This window comes from Notothenia rossii (genome assembly GCF_949606895.1).
Source record: "Notothenia rossii genome assembly, chromosome: 9".
In the NCBI taxonomy this organism is placed as follows: Eukaryota; Metazoa; Chordata; class Actinopteri; order Perciformes; family Nototheniidae; genus Notothenia; species Notothenia rossii.
In genome coordinates this window covers 46,058,271-46,074,825 of record NC_136907.1, presented here as the reverse complement: position 1 = coordinate 46,074,825, position 16,555 = coordinate 46,058,271, and the positions used below count along the sequence as shown (strand labels likewise).

Sequence of the window (16,555 nt, the reverse complement as noted above, 5' to 3'; positions counted from 1 at the left end):
GCTCTCAGAGAGAGGAGACTGCCGCAGCTCCACAAGATCAGTTTGCGTGCCAGCATGTGTAACTGGAGAGAGCGCAAACTTCCTTGTCGGTTTATATACGATATTGTGGTCGTATTTTCCGTCCTCACGAGGACATGGTGTCCTCTGAGAAAAGGCAGAAAGCGTTTTAGGGTGAGGAACTCCGCTAAAAGCTCCAGGTAATTTATGTGCGACCGCTGGAGGTCTCTGCTCGAGAGACCCCTCACCGGACGACCTTCGTAAATACCTCCCCAGCCTGTCAGACATGCGTCTGTGGTGACCACCTTCCGTGAAAGGACAGCACCCATAGGCACGCCCCGTACCAGAAAAGTCGGATACAGCCAGTGGCGCAGTGCCATTACGCATTTCACAGTAACCATCACTCTCCGCGCGCCATGACGCGCGGGGTTTAGTTTTAAAGCGGCTATCCAGCACTGAAACTCCCTCATGTGTAACCGTCCCAGTCATACGACCAGGATGGCTGACGCCATGAGCCCCAGTAACTGCAGGCATGATCTGAAAAGAACATGTTTGCGCAGCTGGAAATGAGCGAGGCAAGCTCTGAAAGCTTTCACTCTTTCCGCTGACAGGCAAAGTAAAGGGCACCGAGTTCAGGTGTAAACCCAGGAAGAGTACAGTCTGTGCCGGGCACAACATGCTCTTTTCTGTGTTTATTATGAAACCCAGGTTGAGCAGGTGCTTTACGAGGACATTTGTCTGCGTAATAGCCTCCTGTTCCGACTGTGCGAGAAGCAGTCAGTCGTCTAGGTAGGTTGCCAGGCGAAAACCCTGTTGTCTTAACGGGGCTATCGCGGCTTCCGTACATCGTACAAACACTCTTGGACTGAGAGACAGACCGAAGGGAAGTACTCTGTATTCGTAACAGATCCCCTGAAATGCGAACCTCAGATATTTCCTGGGTGGATAATATACTGGGATATGGAAATACGCATCTTTCAGGTCGACTGATGTAAACCAGTCGTTTTGTCGCACGAGACGCAGCAGAGATGTGTGAGTGAGCATTCTGAATTTGGATCTTTTTAGATACGCGTTCAGAGCCCTCAAATCTAGTATTGGCCGAATTCCGTTCCCTCCCCGTTTGGGAACGAGGAAATACTTGGAAGAAAAGCCGCTCTGACTCCGCTCGGCGGGTATTATAGATATAGCCTTCTTTTCTAGAAGCGAGAGGATCTCTCTTTCTAGAATGTGGGCTGACTCCCCTCGGGCCTGTGAATACAGAACGCCCGAGAAACGAGGGGGGGTGACAGCGAATTGGAGTCTGTAGCCCCGTGTAACTGTCTTGAACACCCAAGCAGACGTTGTGAGCATCTTCCGCTGTTCGCTCCTTAGAGCCAGCGGAGATGTCACGTCTTTTGCCCTCTGAGTCTCTACTTGTTGTGTTATGGGGCCCTCTAGTGTCTGAACACGGTGGTACCCCGATTTGACAGTCCCCACCGACACTGCGCATGCGCGTGACGGAGGTGCCTTCACAACCCCAGCCGGCACTGCGCCTGCACGTGACGGTGGTAGCCTCACAGCTCCAGTCGTCACTGCGCATGCGCGTGGCGGCGGTGCCTTCACAGACCCGTTCATTGTCCGCCTTTTGAGAGAGGCCGTAGCTGCTCTCAAAAGGGGAACAAATGGCGGGCTGTTTATTGGTTTTATTGTTTTCATTGCTTTCTCTTTCATTTTTCTGAGCTGCGCCCTCAGCCTGAGGCCTGGATGCGTCAGCGGAAAATGCTTTATCTGAGAAAACAGAACAATATTGTGACATGTGTTTTGGTGCACTTGAGGATGGCGTTGAGGCATCTCTCGAGGCAGCGGGAACACATCTGGAGCTGGGGAACCTTCCAGCTCCGTCACCGAGGGAAGAAGAGGAGGCTGTCAGGCCGCCAGCTTCTTCTTCCTTGACTGCTGGCCGAAATTCCGGGTTGGCTGCGCCTGGGCTGCAGCCGGAACCGGAGATTTTCTGGGCCAACTCGCCCTCGTCTCCTGCCTGGGCTGGGGACTCGGGGTGGGCCGTAACCTCTGCTGTTTCGGTACTTTAAACCGAGCAGCTGAGGTAGCTTGGGCGAAGGACTGCCGCTGTGAAGGCAGCGGCTGGACCCTTCGATGAAGACAGAAGATGGAGGGCCTCGTCTTCCTTCTTCTTGGACTCGCATCTCTTCTGCATAGAAGCGAGCGCAGATCCAAAAATCCCCTCGGGAACGATGGGCATGTCCAGCACATCCTCTCTTTCCCGGTCTGGGAGGTTGGTGAGGTTGAGCCATCTAGCTCTTTCCTGCACGACTATAATTCCCATTGCCTTTCCCGTGGCCTGGACGGCGCAGCGTTGAACGCGGAGACAGATGTCCGTGATCGCGGCTATCTCGTCCAGTACTGCCGGTCCCGGATTACTTGACAGATCCTCGCAGAGCTCCGCTTGGTAAGCGGTTAGCAGCGAGGAAACGTTCAAAGCCCTGGCAGACAATGGGATTTCTAGTCTGGCTGCGGCACGCTGACACACGGCCTGCAGGTCCATACTCAGACAGGGCGAAGCTGGTGTGCTATCGCCCGGGAGAGCAGCCATCGCTCCCGGCGTTGCAGCCTGAGCCGATGACATGAAGACGTTGTCTTCCTGTTCATCAGAGTCGGACAGGAGGAATCCAGAGGTTTCATCCTCTTCGTCCTCCGTATAGTCCAACTCCAGGACATCTTCTGCGGGCGAGACCATGGTGAGGTCCAGCCGGGGGCCCCAGCTTGGTATAGCGTGGGGCCCCGCTCGCACGTCCCTCGCTGCCACCGAGTCCCAGCCTGACACGGCGCGGGACTCCGGTTCTGCAGCTGCCACTAATGATGAGCCCCAGACCGACACAGTGCGGGGCTCCATCTCTGTGGCGGACGCCCCCGTGTCTTGATTTCCGTCCGGTAAATCAGAGGACATGAGGGGGTCCTGACCCGACAAGCTAGCTTGGCGAGCTAACCGTCGGCGGAGGCTCTTCACGGTGAAACGGGCACAATGCCCGCATGAGCCGGGATTGTCGATAGCCTCCTGGGCATGTTGCAGCCCGAGGCAGGACGAGCACACCTGGTGTGCGTCTGTGTCCGAAATCTCCAACCCGCAGCCGCAGAGCCGAGCCTCCGATTCCCTGGCTCCTCTGGTGTGAGGGAGAGACGTGTCCATCTTGTCCACCATTATGGCGACGTGGGAAGGACGCGCTCGTAGCAGGTGCGTTGCTGAGAAAAGAGAATCACAACCTGTCGTTAATCCGGAGAAAAAGCGACGGTGTAGATTTTATTCTCAAAGAATATTAACTGGTGTGTTAATACCTTTTTTATCTTCTACTCCTCTGGTGTGAGAGAGAAAAAGAAAAAACGTCCTCGCTACCGTGGTGTCGGTAGTGAGGGAAGACAAACTAGCAACACGTGTGTTGCTAGCTTGAAAAAATCAAAACCTTACCTTTATTTCCGAAGAAAAAACGGCGAGGTCGATTTGCAATACTAACTGGTGTGTTAGTATTAACAGTCTTCTTGCAGAAGTATATAGAAGTAGCCGGCGAGCGCCCGTCGACCGAAGTTAGCTTGGATGGCTTGGTTCAGTCTGTGGACTGTTAAGCTAGCCCGGCTACCAATATAGAGATGTGCTCTGAAGCGAGAAGAGGTGTTTGAATGACGCATGCGGCGTAGCGCAAGCTACTTATAGGGGGTGGATTCCCTGACGCTGACGTCAAGATCACCAGCCAATCAGGATTGGCGTAATGAGATTAATGCTTCTGTTTGCTCCGCGATGAGGCGCATCCCATAGTGAGACATCAAACGGAGTGTTATGAATGAGAACGGACGATCGTCCTTATTATTATGCCAATTATTTAAATTGTTTTTTTAAATTCGGCATCATATGTTGCGCTGACAGGTCCACGCACTGCTTCCCCGCAACGAGGCTCCCCCCGCCCTCCTGTTGTGACAGTTCACGAGCGTCGAGCTCCTCACCCCCCCCCCCCCCCCCCCTGTTGATAATTCACGATCGTCGGCACGCTGATCGCAATTTTTTTTTGTAATGGCACTTCATATCAAAAAGGTGGCCGACCCCTGGGCTACTGTGTGTGTGAAGAATCAGCTGTTTATTTCATATGAGTTTCATTGTGGCAGTGTCCTGCTCTCCCTGGTTGCAATCAGTGTTGGGATTAACGCGTTACAAAGTAACTGTAACGCAACTACTTTTTACAGTAACTAATAGTGTTACTAGTTACCTATTCCCATTAAGTAACGTCGTTATAGTTGCTGTGATTTAAATGTGTGCGTTACTGCGTTACATTATGTGATGGAACTGAACCGAATCTCCCTGTGGATGTAATTTACAGGCGAATACAGCGATGTCCTCTCACAGCACCATGGAAAAGTGAAAGTAACCATAGAGGAGTGATGATTGGTTAACGCGGGGTAACATTTCAGGGTAAGCCAATCAGAGACAGAGTTGGGCGGGTCTTGCTTTATGGGGAAAATACACACACACGAACTCTTGCTAATCCTAACACACACACACACACACACACACACACACACACACACACACACACACACACACACACACACACACACACACACACACACACACACACGGCAACGCTCACCACCAGCACACACACACACAATGGCAGATGCAAGTATCAGCGAGAGCAGCAGCGCATTTGAAACTTGGGAATATAACCACTATTTTCAATTTGTGGGGATAAAGGACGCAAAAAAGCTTACGGTAAAATCTAAACTGTGTGCAGGACAGAAAGCATTGTCCACATCGAATAACAGCAATGCCAATCTCCTGAAGCACCTAACTAATGTACATGGGGCTATAAAACTAGTCGCCAAAGACCCAACCGTCTCAACCAATGTCTAAAAATATTTTTTGTGTTTTATTGTTCCACTACATTTCGTAATGATAATTGTTACAATTATGGGGAGTTGTCTTTTCTCTTACTGTGCCACAGAACAACACAAACGTTTTTCTTTATTTGTATTGTTATTATTTTTAAAGTAAAGTAACTTGTTACTAGTTATTTTTATAATTTAGTAACTAATAAAGTAACTAGTTACTTTTTCGAGAGCAGTGACTATAACTATTACTAGTTACTTTTTAAAAGTAACTTGCCCAACACTGGTTGCAATACACAAAGACAGCTAACTGTAAGCTTGTCACTAAGAGGGGGGTGGGGGCCATGGCTGATGGGCCATAGCTTGGTTTCAGTCACGTGATTTCTATGACGCGGAAAATTCAAGTGGAGGTCAGGAAGTGAAAACACAATCATTCATCAACGCAGGAATCATGGAGGACACCGACTATGTCAAACAATTAAATGAACCTGCACGCCGCAGATATCGTGAAAAAACACACTCACAATGGTAAGAGCACCAGACATTAGATCACATGCCAATGTGTTTTTAGGTAAATGGTCAAATGTAACTAGTATTTAAGGGTAACAGTTACAAGAGATGGCTAAGCTAATGTTGGTAGCCAGCTAGCTTATAGACTTCTCCATCCTGCTTAAACTTAGCAAATATTCAATGAAAACATATTTTAAGTTTGGGGTTGCAAGTAACTTCAATCTCACAACTCTAAACGTTTCAATATATTCAATGTTGTAGTTAATTATACAAAACATTTCATTGTGATGGTAGCCGGGGAATAGCTGCAATGCTAAATACTTAGCTTACCTAGCTGCACACGAGCTAACGTTGTGTCTTGTAGGCTAACTTAACTGTTACAATCATTCCCCGAATTCACTTTAATGGCATTATGATTCAATAAATCCGGTTCACTTAAAGGGCTGATGTTGCGTTTGGGTCAACATCAGCTAACGTTTGGTTAATTAGACATTGCTAGTTTGGTTAGCTAAAGCTTCAACCTACTAAGCTAGTCAGCAATTTGTTAATGTGAGTCCACTGACAGCAGACAACTGCAACAACTTCAACAACCCAGCAACGAGGTTTCACTATACATCATTAAATTTAAACATGTATAACGCGGGATAATAAAGACTTTGGTTCAATAATAATGTTCTACAACTACACTTTTTATTTTATCTTACTTTTATTTCTTTTGATCGTTGAAATGATTTTAGATGAACGTTATGCTCCATGTTTACACATTTGGGTGGTTGGAAATAACCCTGAGTCATGTTTTTGGTCCTTAAATGAAATACATAGATTTCAGTCATTTATTTTGAGGGCAACATTATTCAGTATCTTATTTGCATGTTGCAAATAATACATATTCTTAGGATATTCTTTACATGTTATGCTGTATAGAAGGGCCTCAACTTAAACTTAATTTTTATTTCAATGAATGTGCTTAAAAATGAGCTTTATGTTTAAATAGTTTGATTTGTCTCTTTAATCAGTTGTTTGATCTATCAATGGTTTAAGCTCTGACTAACTTAACTCTTCTTACGTTTCTCCTTCTTCATCCAGTCTATTATGTCCTATAACGGAGGGGCCGTCATGGCCGTGCGAGGGAAGAACTGTGTGGCGATAGCAGCGGACCGGAGGTTTGGCATCCAGGCTCAGATGCTCACCACAGACTTCCAGAAGATCTTCCCCATGGGAGATAAGCTGTATATTGGGCTGGCAGGACTGGCCACTGATGTTCAGACAGTGTGAGTGTGTAGACCTCCACCTTGTTCTCTCAAAGTGGCTAAACAGTTGTGAACACCAGGGTACTAAGATGACAGGATTGATTTACAACTCTATAAAGCTACAACTCTTAGATCTAGACTAAGTAAGACTTCTCATTTAGAGAAAGCCTGGAGTGTCAAGTACAATACTACACCTATAATGTTTATACCAACAACAAAAGTGTTGTAGTTGAATAGTATTACTATGCATTCTAATAAATAGGGGAGAAAACGTTATTAGAAATTCTGCTATCCATTGCTTTGAAATAAGTTAGATTTGTGATGACTGAATTCAATGTAAATATCTGAGGATTGATGGACGTCTTTGCCTTGTGTGTAGATCCCAGAGGCTTAAATTCAGACTGAACCTGTACGAGCTGAAGGAGGGTCGCCAGATCATGCCCAAGACCTTCATGAGCATGGTGTCCAACCTGTTGTACATAAATGGTAAATATGTCATGCTCTCATCAGGTTTGGGCCATACTACATCGAGCCTGTGATCGCCGGAATAGATCCAAAAACCTCCGAACCATTCATCTGCTCCTTGGATCTGATTGGCTGCCCCATGATGACAGAAGACTTTGTTGTGAGCGGAAGTTGTGGTTCTCTCCTTGTAGCATTATTATTTGCACAGTGGCAGCTCTTTAACCTGCATTACAGCACCTTCATATTCACTGACCACACTCACTAGAGGAATTAGGGCTGTGTGATATATTGCTATTGTAAAAAAGATGTTTACTGAAAAGATTAAATGATACTAAGAAGACTGAATAATACATGGTTTCTTATTTACATTTACAATAACCCTCAATGGCCATACATGGGAGCGTAACCAGACCAATTGTCATCTCTAGAATATTGTTGAACGAATTAAGCCTGAATGTAGATGAAAGTTGTATATTGATTAGGGCTACACAATTTACAACACACAAAAAGATGTTTACTGAAAAGACTTGAACACAAGATGTTTGAACACAAAAAGATGTTTACTGAAAAGATTAAATGATACTGAATAATACATGTTTTTTTATTTACAAGACTACAGCTCCATGACTTTACTCCAATGGGACGACAGACACTGACAGATTAAACAAGGCACAGCAAATGACCCCAATCTTGTCAATTAATGCTAGTGCCTCACCTGGTTTTGTTAGCATGTGCTCTATGGGCACAGCCCTGCTTTGCAGAATCTGATATTTTCTTCTGACTAATCCTATGACTCTTTCGACATGAATACGCACATTAGCTATTTTTCTTGTCTCTTCCACCTCGTATGCTGACAGCTGACTTTTCCCCCTGGTGAATGCAGGCATCTTTAGTGAAGCACAGTAAAATCCCACACTATCGCCAATATCGAACCCACGGTCTGCTAGGACAATATCTCCAGGTAACAGGTTTTTTAGGAGCCCACTCTGTATTGTGATCTGTTTATCACTAACTATTCCTCCCCAGGCACAAGATATGTAAGTGACATAGCCTTGGGGAGCAACACCAATCAGAAATGTAACAGTATGGTGATGCTTGTAGTTGGACCATGTTTGTGCTCTAGCTAGTAAATTAGAGGGCCTCTCAATAAAAACTTCAAAACAGTTAACAATCACAGCAACTCTACATCCAAATGCCTGTCTGAATCCCATTGGCATTGCAGCTTGAAGTACATGTCGCTCTGGCCACTCAATTATAAATTCTGTACTCTCATGAAGTATGTCAATTAACTTATGCCAAATTCTAGAAGCAGTGGAGAGAGAGATGTTGAACCTGAAAGCCAAATCTTTCAGAGGGAGATTTAGTCTCAGCCTCAGCAAAAATAAAATGAACTGTTCAAATTTGGAGAGCACAGACATAGGGCCACAAGTGATGTAGGGCTCGCACAGTTGAAAAACCTGAAGTAAAACTAAGAAGTTGGGGAGCCCGGTGTAAAACTTTGTCTTCTCTTCGTTGTTCTCAAAGGACTCCTGGTTGAACTTTGTGTCCAGTGCCTTTCTCCGAAGATCTCCCAGCTCTGTTGTGTTCTGTCTCAGGACATCCTCCATCCTCTCGATGTCCTCCATCGTTAAATCAGTCTGGCATCCTGCATCTGCATACAATATAGCAGTAGCAAGCATAATTAGTTATTTAAAATAGTCGAATGTGAATTGTTGTGATGTTATCTTTTTGACAACCTTTTTACACACATGCAAGTTCTCTGTTCCAATTATTGCAGATTCTCAAGTTAGTACTCTATTTTCTAAACCTAAACCTAATTCAAATATTTGCATTGATTTTCTGACAATCACATTTGTAATATTTAATAATAATGCTGGTGGTTAATTGACCTTGTTGGTCATTTAATATCCCACTGGTGTCCTCTGGTTGTGGGCTGTCAGACGGGGGCTGCGTCGGTTCTGGGCACTCGGTTGTCTGCAGGAGATCCAACAAAGCCTCTGCACATTCTGATTGTCTTTGTTGGTCTTCCTTGAGCTCCATCCTCTGCTCTCGTCGAAGAGATGCCTCTGATCTGGGCTTACTTGTTGTGTGGTAACCGAGGCTAACAGTGGGAGCCCAGTCTACCGACTCAACGTCACCCAAAGCGCTAGGGCACCCTAAAAAGTCCCAACAAAGTCCATATTAGACTACAGGCAACTTAAACATGATCAGTATATTACTAAGTACATAAGAATTTAACCACAACCCAATAATACATAAACAAAGCCACAAAAACCAAGTTAGCTAATACCTCTGATGAAGTGGTCGCTGCAGACACGTGCATTAGACCAGTGGTTCCCAAACGGTGTGCCGTGAGGCAAGTCCAGGTGTGCCGTGGGATTTTGTGACAAACATACGTTATTATTGCAATATACAACTACACAAAAATAATTATTTTTTTATTTACTATATCAGTACTTTGTATGCACACATTTCATAATACAGAGGCAAACTCTATACCTAAAAACGATTATTTAAAAAATAATCCTCACAGAACCCCGTATTCCGCTGTTAACGCAGTTGCGCAGGTGGGATTTATAAGACTGTGACACATCAAAGGCTGAAGGACAATATTAAAACTGAGAAACAAGCAAGCGGGAAAATGGAGCGCTTTCTTGTGCGGAGCAAACCAGCAACCACCAGTGTAGAGACTGCCGACAACCCACCACCGAAAGAGAAGAGGAAAAAAACTGTCAGCAGACAATACCATGACAGTTATCTGTCTTATGGCTTCATTTGGACCGGGGATGTGAACAATCCTCAGCCCGAGTGCGTCGTCTGTCGGGAGAAGTTAGCTAATGCTAACATGGTTCCAAGCAAGCTGAAGAGGCACTTGGAAACCAAACATCCCGCCCATGTTCACAGTAACTTGGACTACTTCAGAAGAGCGCGGGATCTGAACCAGAGGCAGCAAGGACGTTTGTTGGATTCTGTGAAAGTGTCTGATAAGGCAATGGAGGCGAGTTACATGCTAGCGGAGCTCATTGCAAAGCAGAAGAAGCCTCACACAATAGCGGAGACACTCATCCTCCCTGCTTGCAAAATACTTGCAGGTGTCATGCTGGGTCCAGATGCCGCAAATGAGCTATCAAAAGTGCCGTCGTCTGATAATACGATCAAAAGAAGAATCGACGACATGTCCGAAGACATTGAGGAACATTTGGCAGAGAAACTGCAGGCGAGCGGCAGATTTTCCCTCCAAATAGATGAATCTACGGACATCAGTGGGGCTGCCCAACTTCTGGCAAACGTCAGATATGTTGATGCTGACTCCATCAAAGAGACATTTTTATTCTGCAAAGAAATGGAAAGCCACACCACGGGAGAGGAAATATTCAGGGTAACTAATGACTATTTTAAAGAGAACAGTCTGACCTGGAATATGTGCGTCGGTCTTTGCACAGATGGTGCGGCGAGCATGACGGGGAGAGTGAAAGGATTCATTGCTAAGGTGAGGGCACAAAACCCACATATCGTGACAAACCACTGCATTCTGCACCGAGAGGCATTGGTTGCCAAAACCATGCCCCCGGAGTTGACTGAGGTGCTGAATCAGGCCGTGCAGATGGTGAATTACATAAAATCAAGGCCCCTGAAATCTCGCCTCTTCTCCCAGCTGTGCGCCGAGATGGGAGCCGACCACCAAAGCCTGATCCTGCACACAGAGGTACGTTGGCTGTCACGGGGGAAAGTCCTATCCCGTCTTTATGAGCTTCGGGAACAGCTTTTGGAGTTTTCAGGTGAAAACGCTGTCCCACATAAAGACAAGCTCGCGGATGAGAGGTGGTGCGCCAGGCTGGCTTACCTCGCAGACATATTTGGGCATCTGAACGAGTTAAACGCCAAGCTTCAGGGAAGGAATGAAAACATTTTATCGTCCACAGATAAGATTCGGGGGTTTATGGGCAAACTTCTCCTGTGGCAGGAGGCTTTGGAGCAGGGCTCCATGGACATGTTCCCGCTGACATCAGCTGCGCCGCAGGCAGCTAAGGAGCGCGCTGTGTATGCGGAACACCTTCAGACCTTAAAAGAGAGGTTTGAGCAGTATTTTCCACGTGTGGCTGACATCGAGGACTATGACTGGATCCAAGACCCATTCCACCAGGAATCCTCCACAGAGAAGCTCTCCATGAAAGAGAGAGAGGAGTGCGCAGAGCTCCGTGTGGACCGCACACTGAAACTCAAATTCAGTGAGCTCCCACTGGATCAGTTTTGGTTGGCTTCTGCATCGGAGTACCCAAGCATCTCCCACCACGCGATTGAGCAACTACTTCATTTTCCCACTACCTACCTGTGTGAGCTGGCGTTCTCTACTCTGACTTATATGAAGAACAACAGCAGGTCACGGCTGTCTGTTGAACAGGACTTGCGAGTTGCCCTCTCTTCAGTGCCACCGAGGATTAAAAAAATCTACGCGCCCCGACAGGCACATGTATCCCATTAATCTGTAAATAGGCCAATTTTAAAATAGCACATGTTTCAATGCTGATTGGTGAAATGATATATTCATAATTTGTAGTTCAGGACCATGTTTCCTTGCATTGACAGTTCTCTGTGCTGAGTTTCTGCTGAGTTTCCGTTGCCTCATTTTTAATTTTGTGACCTGTCTGGTTTAAATTGTGTGTGTTGCTGCTTTGATGAAGCCTAATTTGCTAAAGTGTAATAAATTATATAATATATATATTATATATATATATATATATATATATATATATTTATATTTATAAATTAATTTTAAAATGTTTTCGTTAATAAATATTTCATGAGTAATATAGTTGTCTTTGTCACATTTTATTTGCCATTAGTAAATAAGTATGCACATTTACAGATATTTTACATGATATGAGTGATAACACGTGTTATAAGGGCTATTTTAGGGTAGGTGTGCCTTGAGATTTTTACTTGTCCTTTGGTGTGCCTTGGGCCCAAAAAGTTTGGGAACCACTGCATTAGACGACTCTGCTCCTCCCGAGCGCAGATGTAGGTTTGAAAGCCATTTTTTCCGGCGTTCTTCGGTTAGCTTCTTAAATTGCTCAGCTTTATGGACGACAACCTTCGGCACTCGGTAAAACCTCTTGTTTTTCTCTCGGCCGGATCGATTGGAACAACCGTAAACTACACAACACACCGGCATTTTCACAACGGTAACAGCAGCTAGATCCTCTGTATAAAAATTACTTCCTGACCTCCAATGGAATTTCGCGCCAAAGGAACGCAGCGGTGTGACGTCAAGTGAAACCAACCTATTAGCTGTCAGAGCGGTGCCTCTCAGAAGAGCAGCCGCTGGGCGGAGTCAAAGAAACGTTCAACTGATTTTAGGATTGTTTGAGACAAGCGAGACCTGCGCAGACCATGGATGTATAATAAGAACTGGATACAGCATGGAAGGCGGGGCCTCATTCATTCCTATGAGAGTTGCTCATTGGCGCATGGATGACAAAATGGCCCAATTTTTGAGAGAGTGAAACGTCACAGATTACCCAGGCCAGCATGCCTGAGAAGTACCCGTATGTGCGCTCATAGAGCATGCGCAACTTTAACCACGCCCCCCAAAAGGCTCGTTCACATCTTCACATCAAGCACGTCAATTTGCGTACACGTAACAGCACCGCGCGTTCTGGATGGTTATGATGGATTTGATATTAACGAATAACGAGGCGGACGCGGCAGTTAGCAGCTAGCGGCTAGCCAGTGTAACGTCCGAGCCATTAGTAATTATGTGTACGTACACATCAATCGTTATGTACTTTTGTATTACGCTTATGTAACACGATCTAGTGATGATTTTGTTCAGCATTGCCAGCTTCACTGTTGAGCTTTATGTTGTGGCCAGCATTCTCCTGTGCTCTGAAGTAAAAATGTGGATACGCATAAAACAACACTAAAATAAACACTACAATACAACATGTTATTTGACACACACAAGGTTGTTCATTTGTGTGTATAAATATACAACACAGGCTATATACATATATATATATATATATATATATATATACATATACAAGTATAATTAATACAACTGTTCATTTGATTAGAGCTTTGACACATATATCTTTATTTATATGTATAAGTAGGACGACTTCCTCGGGCGAAATCCTATGGTATAGCTAATTAATCGGGGTCAAAAGTTAAACGTGTTGTGCCCACATGCAAAGGTTGTAAACTCTGGCTTATCCCTGCGTGGTATTATAGTAATAGCAAACTGCAACGTTCAACTCCTTTAATGGTGTATTGCAAGTGCAATAAGAAGCTACAGGGACGTTAATCTACGTCGGTAATATTAACTTTATTTAATACAAGATTTACATCATACAGCCCATGTAGGATAATATGTTACAAATGTTGAATTACAGCAAACATGTGCAATATATCCATTATTACAGCTCCGTGGGCTGGCAGTAAGGCGATATGGGTCCGTTATTATTGTGTATCCATGGGTAAAGGTAAAACCATAGTAGTACTGAACATGTCACATGAACGTGCCGGGCGGCGTGGTCCCGTGGGTTAGATGCGCCTTCATAATGCAGAGGGAAATAACTCTCAGAATAACGTTATTAGCACATGTTTACAACTTGAGGAACGAATGTTTTTAATAAGGGCTATACCGGGTAGTTTATTTAGTTTAAAAAAAATTATCCAACGATTTACAGACCACTCTTTCCCCATGTAAGTCAATGGGAAAAAGTGTTTCCAGGCCTGGCAACCAAACGGAAGTGTAGTACCGCCCTTTGGCCACCACGAATATTTTCATCTGAGTCCGGTGCACTTCCTGGGGGCTTGGCGCAGACCTGCGCAATTTCGATCAACGTCTTGCTAGTGCGTTGCATGATGGTTAGTCATTTTGTCCGACTTGCTCTGGAGGCTCGTCTACATGAGACGTTGAAATCTTGCGGGACAAAGACGCCCGCAGCCTTGAGAGCGAGGCGCGGCGAGGCGGCGCAGTTCCTCTCCACGGGCTGCGGAAGCTAAATGCTTGATGGGAAACGACTCGCTGGTATCTCGAGCTGAGCGCTCATTGGTGGTTTTTACCACGTGCTGGTGATGAAACTCTCCAAAAGTTTGTTGATGTTTTGTGTCAGTTTTACCTCACTTCCATTCACATTTTTCATCATTGTTCCACAATGTTTATCATCATGAAATTAATATATTTTTATACTATACTTGGACTGCTTACCGTTTTCATACTTTATATATCTTAGCATATTCATACACACTGTTAATACTGCTCAAAGGCTGCTGTGTATATCTAGTGTATTCATACCCCTCCTCACTGTTTATTCATCATTCACTTCATTCTATCTTTTATTCTGTAGATTGTGAACATTACTTTTCACTTTACTGCTTGTTGCACTCCTGGTTAGAAGCTAAACTGCATTTCGTTGTCTCATTACCTTTAATCTGTGCAATAACAATAAAGTTGAATCTAATCTTGAGCAGGAACAAATGTATTTACTTAGTACATATCTGAAATTAATGATTAAACCATGGATTAAACACACTTGTGCATTCTTTATAAATGCAAACCAAGTCAAGCCGAGTCCGGAGGTGGCGGTATGCAATTTAAAGTTGTTTGCAATCCGCCAAAAAAACAGCAAGAACAGCCTGGCCAGCTTGTCCAGCCTGGTAAACCAACTAAACCAGCGTAAGACCAGCCTAAAACCAGCCTAAAACCAGCTAAAACCAGCTAAAACCATCATCCATCTTAAGCTGTTCTATGCTGTTTTTTTCAGAAGGGAAGTAGCGCAGGTGCGGGTCCTAGAGCAGTTTACACATGTGCGTTCATGACAGGACATTATTGCGGTCGCATAGTCACATGCATAATTCAACCCAGTCTCATGGCATTTCGTGTTCACCAACACGATTTTTAATCTATTGATTCGTGTTCACCAACACGATTTCCCCCTTTTTTTCGTGTTGCACAGCACGATTTTAAAAGCAATGTATTTCTACTGGTAATGTGTTTCGTGCCTGCAGCACGTCTTTTTCTCCGGTCGGGTCATGGAAGACCGGAAGCTGTGTGGTTCATAAAAACATGTTCTTACCCAATATCAAGCCACAATTATTGCTTTTATTTTAAATCGTATAATTTCGGACTTTTGTTTCCGTCTGTGAGGAAAATAAATGGGGCTCAGAGCCTCAGAACACTAAAATCTGTATTTTTAAAATCTTTTTTTCCTTCTAATTTGTTATTCTTTTCAAAATAACACAGTGTTATTTAATCACCAATAACACACAATTATCCTTGCTTTTATTTATTTGTTTGATTCCATAATCTCGGTCTTTGTCAGTGGCGTTTTCTCCTGGAGGCCAAGGGAAGCCAGGCTTCCCCTGTTTTTTCGGATTGTAGTTATAATTTTAATAAATAAATAAAAACACTTTGTTTGGTTTCGGAAATTCTTTGTTGTGTGTTGCTGCCGGCCCGTCTCTCCCCCATTCTCATTGAGTATTTTAGAAAGAGTGAAACAGCGCCCCTCTAGATGTTATGGTGAAACAGTAGATTGCACTCTCGGTTGCGAGAGGAGGCCAGCCGAAATTGGCTTCCCTTGGTGAAAAAAAATGGAGGGATTGACCAATCAGATGAGGCTCACGTCATGCCCCTGCCAACCTGTGACTGGTCAGGGCCATGCCAAGGGAAGCCAGCGGCGGCCGGCTTCCCTTGCCTCACAATCCAATCAAATCACATCAATTTAGTGGCGCAGTGACGCGTCATAAAACCCGGAAGTAAGCTGCGCTCGGTTTCCCTCATGGATTTATATGACAAATCGACAAAAAAAGCAATGGGATTTCTCCATAGGATTTTGGAAAAATAGCTCGAAATAAGGTCAGTGGAAAACGAACCTGTTAGATAAATGCATGTTTTGTTCAGTCGGATAATATCCACATGTCTACCCTACTTTTATAATTTTCGAATCATAAATCTAATCGATAGAAGATAGATAGCGTCACTGCACCACTCTCACCGCCGTTAGAAAGTAGCAAACAACTGAAGCAAGTGCAATTATGGAGGTTTGAGATTTGGAGTATTTAATCAAAAATAATTGTACTAAACTTCCGCTGCAGCAGCAACAACAAATACAATCTGATGACAGGCCAAAGCCCAAACTGGAGGTTTTCCAGCGAGGGAAAAAGGCGCTAATCGGACGTAAAACGTTAAAGGTCTCCTGATTTAGTTTGTGAATGAATGCTTATTAGAGTTTCGGCTGGAGAGTGCGTGCGGTCTATGGTGCGGACCCGTCGGTCACAGGCGTGTGTAAGTCTTGCATCTGTATGATACAAATGTGTGTAAAATGATACCGGGTGCTGTAATCACTCATCTGGTTACGTTATTACATTGACCACCCCCCCCCCAAAAGAAAGGACGTGTTATTGGCTTCCCCTAATTTTTTCCCCACGCCACGCTACTGGTCTTTGTTGGCGTCCTT

General features: G+C 44.7%; 2 protein-coding genes and 1 pseudogene across 3 annotated transcripts; 2 read left to right on the top strand and 1 right to left on the bottom strand.

The window, feature by feature from the left end:
• Positions 1-5,245: 5,245 nt before the first annotated feature.
• LOC307020124 (proteasome subunit beta type-3-like) lies at positions 5,246-7,681 on the top strand (annotated as a pseudogene). The gene is made up of 3 exons (XR_013810571.1): positions 5,246-5,394; positions 6,463-6,647; positions 7,006-7,681. The product of XR_013810571.1 is annotated as a proteasome subunit beta type-3-like (transcript).
• A 39-nt stretch (positions 7,682-7,720) lies between these two features.
• LOC307020123 (uncharacterized protein) lies at positions 7,721-9,470 on the bottom strand (the record flags this gene model as incomplete). Its single annotated transcript, XM_079651280.1, has 3 exons — positions 9,382-9,470; positions 8,981-9,247; positions 7,721-8,742 (listed from the first exon to the last, which is right to left on the bottom strand). Exons 2-3 carry the CDS (start codon positions 9,129-9,131, stop codon positions 7,721-7,723), a joined length of 1,173 nt encoding a protein of 390 aa, XP_079507406.1. The 5' UTR covers positions 9,132-9,247; positions 9,382-9,470.
• A 262-nt stretch (positions 9,471-9,732) lies between these two features.
• On the top strand, positions 9,733-11,574 carry LOC307019887 (zinc finger BED domain-containing protein 5-like; the record flags this gene model as incomplete). The annotated part of the gene is made up of 1 exon (XM_079650989.1): positions 9,733-11,574. One exon carries the CDS (start codon positions 9,733-9,735, stop codon positions 11,572-11,574), a length of 1,842 nt encoding a protein of 613 aa, XP_079507115.1.
• Between the last annotated feature and the right edge of the window lie 4,981 nt (positions 11,575-16,555).